This window comes from Carlito syrichta, unplaced genomic scaffold, assembly GCF_000164805.1.
Source record: "Carlito syrichta isolate Samal-C Ts95f unplaced genomic scaffold, Tarsius_syrichta-2.0.1 Scaffold288125, whole genome shotgun sequence".
Classification (NCBI taxonomy): Eukaryota; Metazoa; Chordata; class Mammalia; order Primates; family Tarsiidae; genus Carlito; species Carlito syrichta.
This window is the reverse complement of record NW_007232221.1, coordinates 271,221-291,512: the sequence shown is the minus strand read 5'-3', so window position 1 is coordinate 291,512 and position 20,292 is coordinate 271,221. Positions and strand designations below refer to the sequence as shown.

At 38.9% G+C, this 20,292-nt stretch overlaps 1 protein-coding gene across 1 annotated transcript in view; it reads right to left on the bottom strand.

The window, feature by feature from the left end:
- Positions 1-714: 714 nt before the first annotated feature.
- The window catches only part of LOC103255428 (glypican-3-like), a gene marked incomplete at its 3' end in the record, with an annotated part of 83,993 nt that continues 64,415 nt past the window's right edge, over positions 715-20,292 (bottom strand). Inside the window, exon 3 of the mRNA XM_008053371.2 lies at positions 715-843. Within this exon, the coding sequence (XP_008051562.1) occupies positions 715-843 (129 nt within the window). The remainder of the gene's footprint in view (positions 844-20,292) is intronic.

The following is a 20,292-nucleotide window of genomic DNA, read 5'->3' as shown; positions in this document are numbered from 1 at the left end:
AGTGGCTCAGCCTGCAATCCTGCACTTTGGGAGGCCGAGGTGAGCGGATTGCCTGAGCCCGCAGTTTCGAGACCTGCCTGGGCAACTTGGCGAGACCTCATCTCTACAATAAATAAAAAATTAGCCGGGCACGGTAGCTCACATCTGTAGTTTCAGCTACTTGGAAGGTTAAGGCGGAAGGATTGGTGGAGCTCAGCAGGTCGAGACTGCTGTGGCCAGGAGCATGCCACTGCACTCCAGTCTGAGCGACAGAGTGAGACTCCAACTCAAAAAAAAAGTCTTTGAAAACGCCATTTTAATGGCTTTATCAGAGAGTGCTCTACACAACCATTCCCTTATGTTTAAATATCTAGATTGTCTTCCAGTGGTCTGCTATTACTGTATAAACAGTGGGGCAATGAACCCCCTTATTAGAGCATTTCTGTGCACATCTGTAGTACTCAACACAGACACATATCTCTTTTGCAGCAAGCCATTGGCAGAGAAGGAAAGGGTAATAAGATGAGGAGCTAAGTGGGAACTGACTTGTACTATCCCCACCCCTTCCCTTTCTTACTGGCTGTTCTCGCACTCAGTCTTCTTCTTCCTTACTGACCTAAATCTGGCTTAGAATTCTGAGTGACCCTGACCCTGATGCACTGAGCAGAAATGGCTGAGGTAAGAGGCAGAGGCATACAAGATTGTGGCTGGAAGAGCAGGGAAGGCACCAATTACCTGACCAAGAGGGCTGCCTGCTCCTAGCCTGACTCGGGTAGGAAAGGGACCACAAGAGCTCCTTCTGAGCAGTTCCCGAGTCCTGGGCAACAGCTGTGCCAGTACTGAGGTACAGATTCTCAACGCAGTCTAGAGAACAGAGTAGACGTACAGCTGAAGTGTTTCAGATAACTCAATGTACGTTAACATTCTCATCAATATCCAGCTGGGGTTTTCTGATATATCTGACATGATTGTAATTAGTATACAACGAGAGCTTAGTGCCAACTCCATTTTTTTTCTTTGAAATCCTGGAGCCCTATATTTTTACGTCATTTCTTTCTCTGGTCACAAACTGTGTGACAACCAAGTGTGTCACTGGACCATATACATCTTGCTAGTAAAGGAATCATTTTGTGACACATCTCCCCCTTTGGAACACTGCAAACTAATCTGGAAGCAAAAAAAAAGCAAGAAAATAACCCCAAAGAACTAAAGAATAATAAAATGCAATGCTAAAACTATTGTCAGATTGACTGTAAGTGCTCTGAGAGGCCAGAAACAAGAAAAAGGACAGTTTGAGATGGACAACAGGAGGTAAGACATAGCTGTGGAAACGGTAATCGTTGGTTACCCAGAAAGACAGGAAAAATATTCCCAAGACTAATAAAGTCACTTAGGAGGAAATGCATCCCCACAAATAGTCATTCTAGCATGTCGCCTCCCACAGACTAAAATGTTGCTGAGAAAGCAGGAGGCAGTTAGGCAAAATATGCTGGCTAGGTTACTGATTCAAATCTAGTTAGTCACTATAACTGCATTATAGAGGTGGGACTCAGACACTTCAAAGAGAAACCTAAGTCCTTGGCGAAGCAGCACTAAACAAGTAGCAATAAAAAAGAGAAACTAAAACAACACTGGGGCCTAGATCTGTATAAAAACAAAAGTAAAGAAAATAGTCTTTTCTAAAAGAAAGTTGACATCTAAGTGCAAACAGCCTCAAGGGTACCTTTCATTTGCTTTCTGGCCATTTGTACATGACCTTACGCACAAGGCAAAGAAAGCAAACTTACCACATCATCTCCACCCCATGGGGCACCATCTGCTCCCTTCAAAATAAGTCCCTACCTCATCAAGCACCAATAGTTTATGTGTTTAACTATTAGCAGATACTTATTCTTAAAACCACTTTATTTAAAGGAAAAACAGAGGTTGGAATACCATGTAATCAGGAAGCCCGTTTCATAGGGAAGCTGGAACAATGGAAAGAGCACATCTTCTACTATTTGCCAACATCTTTTGGACCTACTTGAGGAAAACATTCATAAAATTGTGCTGTCTCTGCCATAAATTACTCCAATAGAATTCTTTCTGAATTATTCTATCTCTATGTATATGGAGATCAAAGACCCACTGGCTATTCCTTACTGAAATAATCTACAGCTTCTAATAGAGTTATCTGGAGGCAAATGAATAAGCTATTAACACTTGCCAGACCAGTGAGACTGTAAAGTTAACTGCAGATGGGGTGAAAGGAGCTTTGAAGTACACAGCTTTCTTTCAAGTTGTCTAAGTCTCCCATTGAAGAATACCCATCCTTGGGAGATCACACCTTCAGATTATCATATGGAAAAGCTCTAGGTGAATTGAATCTGCATAACATGGTCAGCATCAACCAGTTTAGGATACCAGAAAAGAAAATGTATATCAAACCTGTTCCCAAAGACTACACTCTGGCTTGGTAGAAATGTCAGTCCAATGCTATATACAACTTTTCATTTAGCAGAAATTTGGATTATACAAAACAAAATCAGGGATTTGACCAGTTCTCAAAAATAGTTTGCTTCCCATTGAGACAGAAACAAGGTGATACATAAAAAGATGAAGGAAAATATTTCAAATAAAACGGGAGGGGCTGGACAAGGAGGAAGAAAGACATAAAGCAAAAAACAAAAACAAAACAAAAAGGTAAGGAACAGAGATTGTTCATATTAAATTCATCTTCTTAACAGTACTATCCACAGTATCTTTAACATTTAATAGGCATAAAAATAGAGGATAAAATGTATTCCATGGCCATAGATACATATGCTAAGCGGAACTACAAGTCACAAAGAGCAAGGTCATCTAATGCGAACATGTATAAAAAAAAACTCCACTTTCTTCAAACCTAGATTGACTTGAAACATTCTAAATGAAATCATATCTGTTCTTGTGTTCATCCCAAGTAGAATGCCGATACTCATAACTTCAAAAACAAATCTTAGAACCCTTCCATTTTCCAAGGTTTGTAATGCTCTTTTTTAAGTAGGAAAGAAGAAAAACTGATGCAAGCAACCCAAGAACCAAGATATCTCTGCTATTTTTAGAGAAAGAGAAAAGAACAGGATACATTAATATGCAGCCCCAAACTGACTTAAGTTTATATCAAACGTGCCTATGAACTATGCCTTCTAATTTGTAGAAGGTAAACTGTGCGTTACATTAAATAATGGACATCAGAACAGTTACTAGTAATTTTGATAAGTTAGTTGGACTGGACTGAATGTCCAGAGTCTGGGTTAATGCAAATTACTTGCAAAGGATGCATTTTTACAGTATACAGAGGTCTGACAGCTAGAACTTTGATAAATCTGAGCAATATATAAATGTCTATTCAAACAGGTTTTATTTAACAAGATAACACCTGATTTCCAGATCATTCTAGTATTATTCATCTATAGTCAATCATTCATTCTTCTCTCCTCCCCACCATGAGCCAATCATTCAAAACTTTATTAAGTGCCTGCTACCTGCAAGGTACTTTTTCATTTCCATCTGCACAAGATGTCTGACTCTCTAAAATCTAAGATGCTCATGTTTTTTTCTTTTTAAAAGTTGTATTATTGACCGGGCTTGGTGGCTCAGCCTGTACTCCCGTGCTTTGGGAGGCCGATGTGAGTGGATTGCCTGAGTCCGCGGGTTCGAGACCCGCCCGGGCAACTTGGCGAGATCTCATCTCTGCAATAAATCAAAAAATTAGCCAGGCGTGGTAGCACGCGCCTGTAGTTCTGGTTACTTGGAAGGCTGAGGCAGAAGAATCGCCGGAGCCCAGCAGGTCGAGGCTGCAGTGGCCGGGAACGGCCACTGCACTCCAGTTTGGGTGACAGAGTGAGACTCCAACTCAAAAAACAAAAACAAAAACAAAATAATTATCTTTTATTTATGAGGTTTCTTAACATACTCTTGACCCAAAATTGTTCGTGACATATGCTTACATATATGTTATAAATTAAAGGGAATTAAAATTCATTTTAATTAAGTTTAGAATTAAAATCAATTTTTCTCTGAAGATGTTTGCATTTGTTTTTTCCTCACAATTTCATAATACCCTTGATATAACTGGAGCTACACAAAGGTGCTGAAGACCTGAACTAGAAAGGCAATTTTCTACAAGTCTATTCTACAAATTTGTAAAGTAGGGCACACGTTAAAATTGTCTCCAATACAAAAAAAAAACTTTTAAAATAAGAATTTCGAAAATTTTTGATCATCTCACCACCAAAAAACAGTCACCGTTCACATTGTGATATAAGACTTACCAGAATTATTTCTGTGTATCAGTTTCTCTGTTTTCACACAGGTATATCATACTATAACCACAGCTTTATATGCTATAGAAACTACAGACTACAAAGCTTTACAACACTCTAACAAATGGACATACCATGGTTTATATAACCATTCACCTCTGTATTATGAAATATTTTGCTTCCAACATTTTATCGTCATAAAACACCTCTGCTCATAAAGTTGTTTTTTACTAAATTCAGGATGACTTTTCTTAGGAAAAAGTCCCAGAAGAAGAAATACTGGGTCAAACAAATGAATATTGATAATATATATTGCCAAATTATTGTCCCAGAAGGGTTATACCAGAAATGTATGAATGTGTCCATTCCACTAACTCCTTACCATCAGCAAATATTTAATATATATGTGTGTGATATATTATATTTTCCTTATTTGTGAGTTAAAAACAGTGTCTCATTGTTTTCATTTGCATTTCCTTGATACATTCGCATTCCTTTTTTGTTTTGTTTGTTTGTTTGTTTGTTTGTTTGTTTGTTTTCCGGGGTTTTTTTTGAGTGGGAGTCTCACTCTGTCACCCAGACTGGAGTGCAGTGGCTGCTCCTGGTCACCGCGGCCTCGGCCTGCTGGGCTCCAGCGATCCTTCCGCCCCAGCCTTCCAAGTAGCTGGAACTACAGGCGCACGCTACCACACCCAGCTAATTTTTTTATTTATTGTAGAGATGAGATCTCGCCAAGTTGCCCGGGCGAGTCTCGAACCTGCGGGCTCAGGCAATCCACTCACCTCAGCCTCCCAAAGCGCGGGATTACAGGCTGAGCCACCGAGCCCGACTTAAAAATCTTCTTTTTGGAGAGAAGACACTTTAAGATTTCTGTTAAAGCAGACAGGCAAATCTAGCATCAAGTCCTATTAGAAGTCAAAATAAAGGCAGATAGAGAAACCTGGGGGGGGGGGAAAGGTCTATTCAAAAACTTTTAGTAACCTTTTTAAATTTTCTTTTTAATTTAACAACTATAGATGCCAGTCATTTTAGTTGTTTATCAGTTTTCCCCAGTTGTACGTAAAGCCCTCACAACTGGAAATTTCACTCATTCGCTTAACGTTGCTGAGGACCCAACTTATGTCAAGCACAGTGCTAGGTTCCACAGATATAACAGTGAATACAGACCCTATCTTGCTCTAACAAAGTCCTAGTCTAGTGGGGAAGAAACGAGGCTTGTTTAGAGGACTGTGAAGCACATAGCAAGAGAACCTAACCATGACTTCAAGGGTCCAAATTGAGACCAAAACTGAATATCCTCAGTTATTTCTTTCAACCATGTCTCACATGACATAATTTTCAGACTCATCATGGTTACTATCCTCTGGATACATTCAACTTTGTCATTGTTCATAAAATGTGGTGACTATACTTGAACATAATACTCCAGATGTGGTCTGAGCAGCACACATGCTTCTAATACAGCCTAAAATTGTTTTCACTTAAAAAAAAAAAGCTACACCACATTGTTGGCTCATATTAAACTTGTGATCAACTAACTCCCCAAGAACTTTTTACATAAACTGCTGCCAAGTCACATCTTTCATATCCTGTACATATGCAATTTTTTTAACCTGAATTCAAGACTTTACATCTATCACTGTTAAATTTCATCTTGTAGGCTTTGACCTGGAGTTCCTACAAGTTGAGATCATTTTAAATCTGGATTCTGTCATCCTATATATTAAACTACACCACCCAGTTTTGTGTTACCTGCAATCTGAAAAGCCTGCCTTTGTGATCAATTATGACCCACAACCTGCTCTTTTAGGGCAGGGACCATGATCTGGAACCTTTATATTCCTCACAGTGCTTAGTAGGGTGACTTGTACGTAGTTAGTACTTGGTACTTGTTAAATAAATGAGTGCCTGGACAGAGTCCAAAAACAGTCCTGTGACCCTTCACTAAAAACATCTTCCTCCAGGTTGACGTTGAATCAGTTGTTCAACCAGCTGTGAATTTGCCTAATTACTAGTTAGACAGTCAAATTTCACAATCTTGTGCACAAGGATATTACAGAATTCTCAAATGTTTTGCTAAAATCAAGACATCCTATATTTATATTTGACATTCTGGCATAGTTGTTCTGATGCAGCCATGACAAAAACAGACTAATAGAGACTGTTTATCATGTACCTCCCTGAAACATTTTCCTCAACCCTTACTCAAATTATAGGGGACTTTCACTTTCTACTTCTTCAGCATTAATATTTTTGAATATGCATTCATTTATGCCTTTAGATTATTTACATTTCAGGAGTAAACTTTAAAGAATAATTTTGCATTAAAATCTGCACTGAGAAAGTGAAAAATTCACATGTGTATAATCAGAAAAAGTAGAGGTATTTTTGCTTGGTTGGTTTTGAAAGAAGATAAATCACTAAATAACCTAAAAGTCCTATTCCCTCAAACTACCATAGTAGTGAAATTTTATAATTTTAAAAATAGTAGATGCATATTTCTTTTCCATAGGATTTCACAGAGAATATTAATGACAAAACTGATAGACATTAACTCAAGGATTCCCAGTGAAGCCTGGATCTGAGACCGGGATAATGTTGTGTCCCAAATATTCTCCCCTACTTCACTTCTGTCTCTTGAAGGTTGGGAATCAGAAATGTTAAGAAACAGATGAGGTCGGGCTCGGTGGCTCAGCCTGTAATCCCAGCACTTTGGGAGGCCGAGGCGATTGGATTGCCTGAGCCTGTGGGTTCGAGACCAGCCCAGGCAACTTGACGAGACCTCGTTTCTACAATAAATTAAAAAAAAAAGCCAGATGTGAGAGCATGCTCTTGTAGTTCCGGCTATTTGGAAGGCTGAGGTGGAAGGATTGCTGGAGCCCAAAAGGTCGAGACTGCGGTGGCCAGGAGCGTGCCACTGCACTCCAGTCTGGGCGACAGAGTGAGACTCCGACTCAAAAAAAAAAAAGAAAAGAAAAGAAAAAAGAAACAGACGATTCAAGAAATAAAAGAATTCTCAGAGAATGAACAGATACTATGCCACATTAATGGTTTTTAAAAGATGAGCAAGTGTGGGAAACACTTGACTGCTGGCAATGTATACTTTGCTTGCCAGATGGTGCCTGATCCCCTTTTCCATCCCTCATCTCTTCTTGGAGCTTCACCCCATCCAGGATGCCCATTCCATCCTTGACCCTGCTCCCACCTTATCCTTGATCTTCACTCTGAAGGCTGAGAGCTGAGATGAAGCTGATAGATAAGATACAGCTGTCTGTTTTGCACATTGCTTGGTACTAAAAAAAAAGTAGTGGGATGTTTGTTTCAGACTGTTTTAGACATGCCCCTATGTCAAAATGATCTTGTCAAAAAGTTCCCAACATCAAAATGGTGGGTCAAAGGAAGTATGTCAAAATGGCATATAATCACCTATATGATGAAATAGAAAAAAAAAGTCAGGCTTGAGTGCTAGTTCCAACTTCTATCAATTGTCTGAAATTTTATTTCCTAATCTGAGCCTAGCTTTTTTGTAAGTGGAAAATTTGCACTAAATAATCTTCATAGTTCCCTCTAAGGTATGGTTCTAAGCCTACCTTGTAATATTATTTATTTCATTTGTGACTGTTTTGCCTTTAAGCATCTCTGGGATAGGGACAATGTCTCATACTTCCAAAGAAGGCCATCACACAATCTGAACACAAAGTAAGCCCTTATAGTTATTTGTCAGTTGCATTGATTACTAATTTATCGGCAAAAGCAGCTATAATTAGGCTTCCATTAAATTACTTTACTCTGAGAAGCACAAAACATCACAGGTAACCTTGGATGCTGGTCAGACTCTAACCAGCATCAGGGCAAACACTTCACTTGAAGGACATAAGGATTGCAGGGATAGTCTAAGAGACTATTGAGTCCCCAAATCAATTTGATGAGGGTCTTCTATGACCCACGGTGGCCAGATGGAGTGATGCTTTACAGGTGATCTTCTGTTTGATTTCACCTCCAACCACCCTACTGTCTTTCATTCAGTTAGTGTGTGGTAAGTATGAAAAACACTCTCTGTAACTATGTCCAAGAATAAAAAATGTGGCTTGGTGAGAGTCTATTAATGTTTTGCATTTTAGAATAAAGCTTTTCTTAAAACATAAGCGTTTCAATGATCTTTGATCTTTTTTCAGATTAGATTTTATTCCTATCAAACTTTTATTTATGCTAACTATTAGGGAGGCATTTCTTAATTTCAGTATTTTTAAAATCTTTGTTTTGCTAAATTAAAAGTTTCATTCTACAATCTTTTTTTTTTTTTTTTTGAGTTGGAGTCTCACTCTGTCACCCAGGCTGCAGTGCCGTGGCACACTCACGGCCACTCCAGCATTGACTTGCTGGGCTTCAGTGATCCTTCCACCTTAGCCTTCCACGTAGCCAGAACTACAGGCGCGCACTACCGCACCCGGCTAATTTTTGATCTATTGTAGAGACAAGGTCTCATCAAGTAGTCCGGGCTGGTCTCAAACTCGCGGGCTCAGCAATCCACTCGCCTCAGCCACTCACAGTGCTAATTACAGGCTGAGCCACCGAGCCTGGCCCATTCTACAAATTTTAATTGAATCCCAAGTATATGCTAAACACAGTGACAACTGCCAACAAATCATATATGTATGCACTACATAACAAGATTAATATAAACATTTGTTCAATCCTGAAAACACAGCAGCCTTTTATCTTCCTTTTATGACAGTGATTAAATATCCAGGTCCTCAGATTTTTTAAAAAAGGTCTGTTCTAATTTCCTTATTAAGAAGATGATTCACCAAAGGCTAACCTGAGTAAGTTTCTCTTTCAACTCAATGTTGACATCATGGTTAAGTCTGATTAAATAGTAGTGTCATACAATTCAGGGCACCCATATCTTACTAATAGAAAAAACTGACATACTAAACCAATGACCGAAATTTCTCAATGGGTCCATACTTTCTTTTAATCTGACTTCACAAGAATGGTATATAACTGAACTTTTGGCCTTCTGTACTCCTCCCATTGAAAATGATGGCAGATATGGTAGATGTCTGCTTTTAAAAAATGAAATGGTCACAGAGATGCTAGCAGAGTAAAACAACCCAAGTAAAGCATTTGGTTTGGCATGTGCAGAATCCTCAATGAGAGATGGTGTCACCTGGTGATACTGTCATGGGCTTCAAAAAATGTGTAGTTTCTCAATTCTGATTCTTAAATAGTATCGAGTTTAAAATTTTGTAGCATTAGGTAAATATGACACACAGAGATGAAAGCTGACCCACACCAATGGGCATTTAGGCCTTCCCCAATAACCTGTGGAAGTGGTTTTCAAAGTCATTGCCTCAACACATTGGTATGTCAAATAAGCTGTGAATATGTGTTCTGGGTCAGCTGTTGCTAATACTAAACTATCGTCATTTGTAAGTAATTGTCTTGTTTTAATTAGTGAATTAAAATATACATTATATATATGCACATATATATAATATATAGAAATACCATTGCTAAATCACTCATGTTCCAATAGGTTTTCTAGTCCAATGTAGAGGGAGTGAGATTACTGCCAGTACACCAGGAACAACACAGAACCTAGGGCAGTCCCACCATGGGAGGGACCCACTTGGGAAGAGTGAGCCCTGAGAATTGAGGAAAGCACAGTTAAATACTGAAAATTATGCTTAACCCTAGGAAGCCCAGAGCATGCAGTGTGTGAAAACTTCACTCTCATAATGGTTGAGAATTATTCATCTGTGTGATTGCTCAAATTTTAATTTTCAAGATTTGGTGTTGCAATGAGTTGGGCTTGGGGGATCATGAGGGAGTTGAGTGGTTTTTTTTTGTTTTTTGTTTTTTGGTTTTTTTTGAGTTGGAGTCTCACTCGGTCGCCCAGACTGGAGTGCAGTGGCCGCTCCCAGCCACCGGAGCCTCAACCCGCTGGGCTCCGGCGATCCTTCCGCTTCAGCCTTCTGAGTAGCCGGAATTACAGGTGTACGCTACCATGCTCGGCTAATTTTTTGATTTTATTGTAGAGATGAGGTCTCGCCTGCCCAGGCGGGTCTCGAACCCGCGAGCTCAGGCAATCCACTCACCTCAGTCTCCCAAAGGCGCGGGATGAATGTTTTTTTTAGTTGTTGTTGTTGTTGCTGTTGCTGCTGCTGCAGGGAAGTGTGTATTATTCCAAAGAATTACCTGTCTGATTTTAAATTCTCTCAGCCTGCAAGTGATATAACAGAACGTGGGAGAATGACATTGCCATAAAGTGAGAAGGAGAACTAGTTTGGAGCCAGAGAGGAAGGAATTCTCTTTTGGAATTACTGAGCTTCAGTTGATGGCAGGAGATCTAAATGGAAAAATATAAACACATGTAATTTATTTCAGCTGGTTTCTTCATCTGTAAAATGGGGTTAAGACTATCTGCCTTGCTGGGCATGGTGGCTCACGCCTGTAATCCCAGCACTTTGGGAGGCAGAGACAAGAGGATTGCCTGAGCCCAGGGGTTTGAGATCAGCCTGGATAACTTGGCAAGATCTCCCCTCTACAATACATTTAAAAAAATTAACCAGGCTTGTTGGCCTGTGCCTGTAGTTCCAGCTACTTAATAGGCTGAGGCTGAAGGATCACCTGAGCCCAGCAGGTCGAGGCTGCAGTGGCCCTGATCATGTCATCACACTCCAGCCTGGGTGACAGAATGAGACTCTGACTCAAAAACAAACAAACAAATAAATAGACTGAAGAGTGTTGTGAGGCTTAGCAATGATATACATCAAGTACATACTGAAAAGCCTGGCTCACAAAAGACAATTTTAATTATTACTAGGCTGTAAGAAATATAGGACTGGGGCATGGGTAAGAAGTCAGACATGGAGAGTTAATTAAACTGAGGTAGAAGTTGAAACCACGAGAATGAAAGAAGAGTAAAGGAGTAAGAGAGCACTAAAGACTCCCCTTTGAGAATTAGTGTCATTTGGATGGTAGGGGTAGAGGAAAACATCACAAAGGGGAGAAAAAATACTCAGAGAGGTAGGAGGAAAGTCAATATTATGTAGTTTCAAAAAACAAGGGAAGAGACACATTCAAGGCGGAGAAAGAGGTGAAGAAAAGTCCCGGTGAATTTAGCAAAAAGTCAGTTGGTAATCTGAAAGGGTGCAATTTTAGTAGAGAGGCAGTGGCAGAAGTCAGATTACAAGGTGTTTCAGAATTAGTGGTGAAGAAATGGAGCCAACAGATATAAACCACACACTTGAGAAGAGAAAGTCAATAATATCTCAGTCTGACAGCTGGACCTGGTCCAGACACGCAAGAACAGACATTAGCTGTAAAGACTTAAATGTGGGATTTTAATATGGAATTTCTGATGGTTGCAGGTATAGAGAGGCCTCCCAAGGGAAAAATACATTCCTCCTAAATCTAAATATGGCTTTCATAAGCTCAACAAAGAGAGGCCAACCTTGGTTGTTTCTTAAATCTCCATGGCTTCAAGATAATGCCATTCTATTCTAGGGACTGAAGAGAAGGAAAAAACAGAATGAAAAAATTAAGAACATACTAAGATTGTTGGAGAGCCTGCTCTCTTTGGTGGCCTCCCTGCCGAGCTTTTGTTCTCGAAATTCCCAGACTCTCCAAGAGTCTTAAGGAAGCGTAACCCAATCAAGCCTCCTCACGTTAAAGAAAAAAAAAAGTTTGCCTATTAACTCCAAACCAATCACCTCTTGCTTCCCTTGTATTACACAAAGTGCCTATTTTCAATGAGTAAATAAATAACTCCACCCCAAAAAGGAGAGAGATTTTATGAAAAAGCTGGTAGGACCCACAAAGCTGATTAGGGCTTGTTTATTTGAAAGGTTCAAATAAAAGGCAATTCAGTGGTCAGGAATGTTTGAGGACTATTAAAATGTGACAGGATTCACTAGGCTTCTAGGAATGTTTGAGGACTATTAAAATGTGACAGGATTCACTGAGACATGTCCTGTCTCAGGCTTCCTGGAGCCTCTAATCCCTATAACAAGCAAGGTCCTAAATAAGAGAAATAATAATACTGGCTACCATTTATTGAGCAAGCCAGTACCATATGCCCTTTACATGAATTTTCTCATTTAATCCTCACAATAGAGCCATGAAGTTAGACATTATCAACCCTAGGATCCAGAGCTCCTGGGCTAACCTCTGGCGCCAAAGGACCTCCCAGGTTACACTAGCATAAGTGCCCTATACCTACACCTTGGCCCTCAATTTGTACTTTCTTGTCCCAGTGCTGCTTTGCTTGGTTTTCAACTAGTTAAGAAAAAAAATTAAAACAAGCCTCCCTGTATATTGGCTCTGCTATATTGTATTTCACAAAGTCTGTGGAAATACACAGATACAAGTTGAAATCCTGGCTCTGCCCCATCCAGTCTGTATGGTCTTGGGCAAGTGATTTCCTCAAATGGACAATAATGGTACCTTCTTCACAGTGTTGTTGTAAAGACTGATATACTAGTACAGTATAGTGTTAGCATGCAATTAGCTCAAAAATTTTACTTTTTAAAAATTTGAGCATAATGATTTAATGTTTTCCTCATTTCAAGTAAGATTAAATCTTTTTATAGCAAAAAGTCACTGTAAAGCCGGGCTCGGTGGCTCAGCCTGTAATCCTGCGCCTTTGGAAGGCTGAAGTGAGTGGATTGCCTGAGCCCGCGGGTTTGAGACCCACCTGGGCAGCGAGACCTCATCTCTACAATAAATAAAAAAATCTGCCAAGCGTGGTAGCGCGTGCCTGTAATTCCGGCTACTCGGAAGGCTGAGGCGGGAAGGATCGCCGGAGCCCGGCAGGTCGAGGCTGCGGTGGCTGGAGCGGCCACTGCACTCCAGTCTGGGCGACAGAGTGAGACTCCAACTCAAAAAAAAAAAAAAAAGTCACTGTAAGTTTTTGAAAAATTCAGAAAAGAATATAAAGAAATAAAACTAACTGCTATTTTTCCATCCAAAAAAACCTCTAGATGCTTCATCATAGATGTGTATTTTTTTTCACCAAACTGGAAGTAAATACATAGATAACTTTACATCCTGTTCTTTATAAAATTTAGCATTTATCATGATGATTTTATATCATAAAATACTCTTTGAAAACATAATTGTTAACAGCTTCATAATATTCCATTGTATGAATATACCATAATTGATGAATAGACACAACACTGACTTAACAGAAACAATTACATTTTAACTTAAGTCTTTTTAGTACCTCAACATAGAAAACACTTCCAATAAGAATTCAAAGGAGAAGAGTATTTCTGTTTTCCTTAAATTATACCTGATGTTTGGCCACTATGCTTTAAACTCCCTCTGTCAGGTGTTTCTCCCGGCCACCGTAGGTTGTTTAAAAAACAGGGTATAAGCCAGGCTCGGTGGCTCAGCCTGTAATCCCGCGCCTTTGGGAGGCTGAGGTGAGTGGATTGCCTGAGCCCGCGGGTTCGAGACCCGCCTGGGCAGTGAGACCTCATCTCTACAATAAATCAAAAAATCAGCTGGGCATGGTAGCGCATGCCTGTAATTCCGGCTACTCGGAAGGCTGAGACGGAAGTATCACTGGAGCCCAGCAGGTCGAGGCTGCGGTGGCCGGGAACAGCCACTGCACTCCAGTCTGGGCAACAGAGTGAGACTCCAACTCAAAAAAAAAAAAAAAAGTAGGGTATAAATGGTACCTATAGTACAAGCATTTTTAAAGAATATGTATAAATACACACACTATTAAAAAATCAGTTTTAAAACACCCGTTAAGAATGGTTATCTCTAGGTTTTAGTATCATGGATGAATACTTTTTTATCTGTATTTTTGAGTTTTCTAAAGTCAACAGTATTACACCAATACATTATTCTTATTTTTTAAATAGCCCAGATTATTCATTTTCCTACCTTCTAACCCTCTACTATGGGGTACATTACCAATCCCTAAGAGGTCTGGCTTATCAAGACTTCACTGTATTGACAATAATAAATAACTCAAATGGAGCCAACAGAACATTGAAATTAGAGTGAAAGTCCTGAAATGGAAACTAAACTGCAAAAGAACATTACACAGTCATAAAGAAGGACAAACATATGGACGTCGCAGCAACTTAGATGGATTTAGAGTCGATGACACTCAGTGATCTATCACAGAAACAAAGAACAGAGTACCACATGTTCTCACTCATAAGCGGACCCTGAACAATTACCATAATACTACAAGGGATTGGCAGTAGTGGGATACTGCGGGGCGGGGGGGAGACAAAACAACAATGAGGATACCTAATCTCAAACCAAGCAAAGTGGGGACCAAAGGGAGCCCCAAACTTTACCTGTAGGATGATCACTTGTGTACCTAATCCTGAATTGTACCCCACATTTAAAAAATAAAAATTTTTTAAAAATGTAAAGAAACTCTATCGGTTTCCTAGTATTATGCCCTTGGCAAATTACTTAACGTCCCTGAGCCTTAGTCTTCATCCCTAAAGTAGGGAACAATATCATCTACCCGACAGGGTTGTTGTGAGTTTAAATGAGACCATGCAGGTGCAAGTGCCTATTTCCATACTCAGCACACAGAAAGTCAGTTAAACCTAGTTCTAATACCTTTCTCAGCAAGAAAGGAAGTGCAATGTGACTCTTATTTTAATTATTCAGTTCCTGCTCTGTATTTCTCTTTTTGTTTAATGTGTTCCATGTGTTCAGACTAAAGTCTGAGAAAGAATTCACAAATAGGAGAGATACCAAAGAGAACGGAAATACCTGAGACAATGGAAGTAGGTATGCCTGAATGACACACAGTCCTTATACCAAGGGCAAATTAGAGATGTTTAATCACAAACTGAATTCACATTAATACAGTAGATGACCCCTACCAATCCTGTAACCATGACTTAACCTAAAAAAGAAGAGATCCTCAAGTTTAAATCTTAAGTTTAAATAGTCCAGTACTAATGCAGTCATAGTTTTCAGAAGTACACATCTGATTTAAGCTTTGTGGGGAAATGTATGATTCAGAATCATAAGAATGATAAGAGAGGGTTAAAGGAAATCCCCATTGAGTTCATAACAGAAGAAAAGGGCTATAAAGTTAATGCTAATTATGTTCCTGTTTGCTATAAGAGCTTATGAGAACAGATCTGTCCTCTAATGTGCCAACAAGCACCTAACATTGAGTCTGTCATGTGTATTTCATTATTGCCACTGGTTTTTTCCAAAAGCACTGTCGCACTTCTCCCAGAGAGAAAAAGGGAAGGTATTTCCAAAAAATGTTATAATAACAATAAAAAGCTTCCAACCTTCCTTTTCCTCTTTCCTCACCCCTCTCTCAAATACCACTGATTTGTCATTCTATACTTCACAACTTTCAAAAAGCAAATTGAAAAATATGGTGGTATTAAATATGAATAACTATTTTCTCTATTCCTTTGAGGAGAGATGGAGCTTAAGACCTCAAATACAGAACACTAAAAAAGCCCACCCTCTAGTATACCTAAAGTTTCCTTTCAGTCTGAACGTTCAAAAATTGAAAAAGGTAGGTGAAAAAAGTGAGCTCTTAAGTCAAAATTCTCACTTGTTAATGTCTGCAATTTTACCCAACATTCAAAATTGCATACAGGATTAAAAACTGTATACTTGGTACGTATATTTTTAAAATCATATAAATAAAAAAAACCTAGAAATCTAAAACATCAGATAGCATGATTGGTTTTATTACTTTATGACTACTTGAGTGGGAGAGGAGTGAATGGTCTTCAGAAATCTCTTATTTTTCCAGCAGCTTTCTTGCACAATAATATGCTTTCTTGCACAATAATATGCTTTCATAATGAAATGTAAGATTATAAATTGCCAAATTGATTTTGCATCAGTGGTAAAAAGTCATACGTGACTAAGTGTCCTAAGGTGACCTAGTATGTTATAGAAAATGTGAAACCATAGTATACTGACAGTTTAATTGGTTTAGCAAGAGTTCATATCACTTGGCTGAAATGCATCATTGGCCTTTTTATCGTTACATCTTATTGCAGCTTTAAAAATAAAGTAGATGACAATCTAGTGAAATGTTTCCTTTACTAAATCAGGTTCCTGTCCTTGACTTTATTGCTATGCCTAGCTTTCCAAAGCAATGTTTACAAACTGCGTCTGCCTTTTAATATATTTTGAATAGTGAAATTTATCTCCCAACTTGATCCTTTCATGCCAAGAGATAGGAAAACACTGGTGTATAGTCTGTGTGAGAAATACCAAAACAGATGGCATCAAGGAGTTAAATACCAGAGTGGATGGCACCTTGACATTTATTGCTGTCTAGTGCAAACCAGAATATATAATTTGACTCTTTTATAGCATTAGGAGGGCAATTTAAATGCGTTAAGACTTGAACTATCAAAAGATGCTGTCTCCTGTCTCCAGATGTAATTACAAGACAAGACTATTAAAGCGGTCTTATAAATACGAGAGGAGCTGAGACTGTGAAGGGCGACAGAAGCGGAAAGAACTACCTCTCCAGTGGTGACAGCTCGTTTTCTGACAGAACAGTCCCTGCAGTAGAACAAGAGGCCAGCACACCAGCTAGGATACTCTCCTCCAGAACCACTGGTGTCAAGTGAGGTTCCTGAATTCAAATAAGACGCAACGCTGTGAACTAGGACCAGAAATGACAATCCCACCAAAGAACATTCTAGGCCTTTTGGCCTCCATTGTACCGCTATAGGTTAAACCAGTAGACTTCACTTGTTAGTCCTGTTTATTGAGAAGCCACTTTCTATGACTGATTAGCACACAGTGCTAGGCAATAGTGTATTTTAGTATATCTAGGTCATGCCAAATTGATATTCTCTAATCCCAGTAGGTGGTGATTCCGTAAACTTCAATTTTTACGTTTTCACAACTCCCTCCCTTCAGTGGTGTTAAAGTGTACATGTGTGCATGTGTGTGTGTAAATATTAAAAATAAAAAACATTTGTCCCTGAATTTCACAATATCCTCGGAAATAAAGTTAAAAAGAAAATGAATCTCAAATTACTTATCAGTAGGATATTTTCTTTAAAAAGATAAGTCCCAAATAGCTACCATGTTAAGGAATTGTGTACCAAAATGGTAAAAAGGGGGAGAAAGAGGGGACTAAACCTGGCTATTATAAAATGGTTGGGTTGAAACTGAGATTCTCAGCAGAGAGCTCAATTAAAGCAATCTCAGTAGACAGAACGATGCTTTTTTCTAACAGCAAAACTCACTGTTGACTAAGAGGCACCAAGACAGGCAACATATACTGCTCATGGGTGTATAAATTGGCCAAACCCTTCTGGAGGGTGATGTGGCATTAAGCAGCAAGATCTTTTTAAAAGTTTATGCTCTCTGTTTATTTTACTTTTAGGTCCCTATCCCCAAGAAAACATCAGAAATTAGCACAAAAATATGTGTACACAGGTGATCACTGCAGTATTATTTACATTAACAAAAACTTGGGAACAACCTAAATGTACATCAATAAGGGGCTGGTTAAATACATTATACAAATTAGCCATCACATTCAGGTGAGCATGTAATGGCATATGAAAATACACATGTATATTATTAAGAGGGAAAGGGCAGAATCTAAAACTGTATAAACAATAGAAAGTAGCCTAATCCCTACCCCAATCCTATGTATTTTCAAAAATGTCTTCAGACACAATGCAGTGAAATCAAAGAAACAAAGCAGAGCTCATCACTGTTGAAAGTAAGAGTGTTTGGCCATTTAATTTTTAAAAACTTTTTATTTAAAATAATATTAGATTTGCAGAAAAGTTACAAAATGAGTTCCATCCAACTTTCCTTCATATTAACATCTTGCATAACCACAGATCACTTGTCAAAATGTGAAAGTTAGCATCAGTACAATACCATTAACTAGTCGGCCACCTTTATTTGGATTTCTTCAGATTTTCCACTAATGTCTATTATCTGTCCCAGGCTCTAATTCAGAATACCATATTGCATTTACTCGGTCACTTAAGTTTAAAAGGATAATCCAAACTTTTGCTTCACTCAAGACTCATAAAATGACTTTTCATTTAATACGCTTTTTCTTTTAGCTTAGCTTTTTCTATTATGAGAGCCATGAAAACATAAAGAAGATAGCATTGTAGAATAAGTCAAAATATTGTTTTCCTGATTTCACATGAATTAATTGCTCAGAATTCTTCCCAGAGACCATTATATTGTTCTTCTCTTCTGCTCCTTGGACCCTTGTTAGCTGTATTCATGCCCCCTCACCTTGGAAACCAAGGCAGTACCAGTAGCTGTTCCACCTATCTTAAACAAGGGACAAAAACAAGTACTAAACAAAATAGAACAGAACTTTGAGGTGGAGAGCTACTATCAGTTACTCCAATAGTGCTAGAAATATCTCAGGATAAAAATGATTTGCTCAACAAACATTTATGCATTTTTAAATTTTGTTTATTTAGTCACTTCCATGTTTTTTTTCTTTTAATTTTTTTAATTTTAAAGATGTGGGGTACAATTCAGGGTTAGGTATACAAATGTTCACTATGCAAGTACCCTTGTTGATGAGGTGTGCTCCCCTCCCCCTGCAGATTCTCACTACTGCCAATCCCAATTCCGCATTCCCCTCTGGCAGTTTCCCGCTACTGCCAATCTTTTTCTTATAGTATTAGGATATTTGTTCAAGGTCCGCTTATGAGTGAGAACATATGATACTCAGTTCTTTGCTTCTGTGATAAATTACTCAGTATTATAGACTCTAAGTCCACCCAGGTTGCTGTGAAGGTCATGATTTTGTCCTTCTTTATGGCTGCGTAATATTACATTGTATATATGTACCGCATTTTTTTATTCAGTCCTCTTTCGATGGGCAACATGGTTGGTTTCATGTTCTTGCTATTGTGAAGAATGCTGCAATAAAAATATGTGTGCAGGTATCTTTTTGAGAGTGATTTGAGTTCCTCTGGGTATATTCCCAGTAGGGGTATTGCGGGGTCATAAGGAAGGTCGATTTTTAGATCTTTTAGAAATCGCCACACTGTTTTCCACAGAGGCTGCACTAGTTTACACTCCCACCAAGAGTGTAGAAGTGTTCCCTTTTTGCTGCATCCTCTCCAGCATCTGTTGCTTTTTGAGTTATTGATGATGGCCATTCTGACTGGAGTTAGGTGGTATCTCAGTGTAGTTTTAATTTGCATTTCTTTGATGACTAGTGAGGCTGAATATTTTTTCATGTATCTGTTGGCTGCTCATATGTCTTCTTTTGAGAAGTATCTATACATATCTTTTGCCCACTTTTTAATGGGGCTGTTTGTTTTTTTTCTTTTTGGCACATTTGAGTTCCTTGTAGATCCTAGATGTTAGGCCTTTGTCAGACATACAGTTGGTAAATATTTTTTCCCTGTCTGTGGGCTGTCTCCCTGCTCTCTTGATGGTTTCTTTGGCTTTGCAGAAACTTGTCAGTTTGATGAGGTTCCACTTGTCTATCTTATCTTTTATGGCATGGGCACTTGGGGTTTTGATCAGGAATTGGTTGCCAGTTGCATTTTCCATGAGGGTGTCTCCTGCATTTTCTAAGGTTCTTACAGTTTGAGGTTTTATGAACATTTATTTACAGACGATATATGTGATTTCAGAGTGGTACAGAAAGGCTGATAACTTGATAAAAAGTTACTTAGCTAATAGATGGCAGAGCAGTGATTCAGACACCAGTTCCCATGTGGTTCCAAAGCCCATGGTTTTAAACTATCCTATTATTGTGCCTTTCTTGAAAGACAATAAATGATTGAGCTTAATCAGTCCGGTTTTAGCTTTTGAGCTCTGACTATTCCAATCATGAAGTGAACTCTGACTCTAGCACTGGTTCTGACTTGATTTTTATGGCAGTGTGAGTCCTTTCTTCTTTTACTAAGTCTTGGCCCTACCTACCCTGATATGTTGCACTGTATACCAACACAGCTGTCCCCTCTGTGATGTGTCTCAGCCATGTTCTGCTAACATTTCTTGGATGTGCCTGCCTCTCCTGGTTAGGGACCATCCT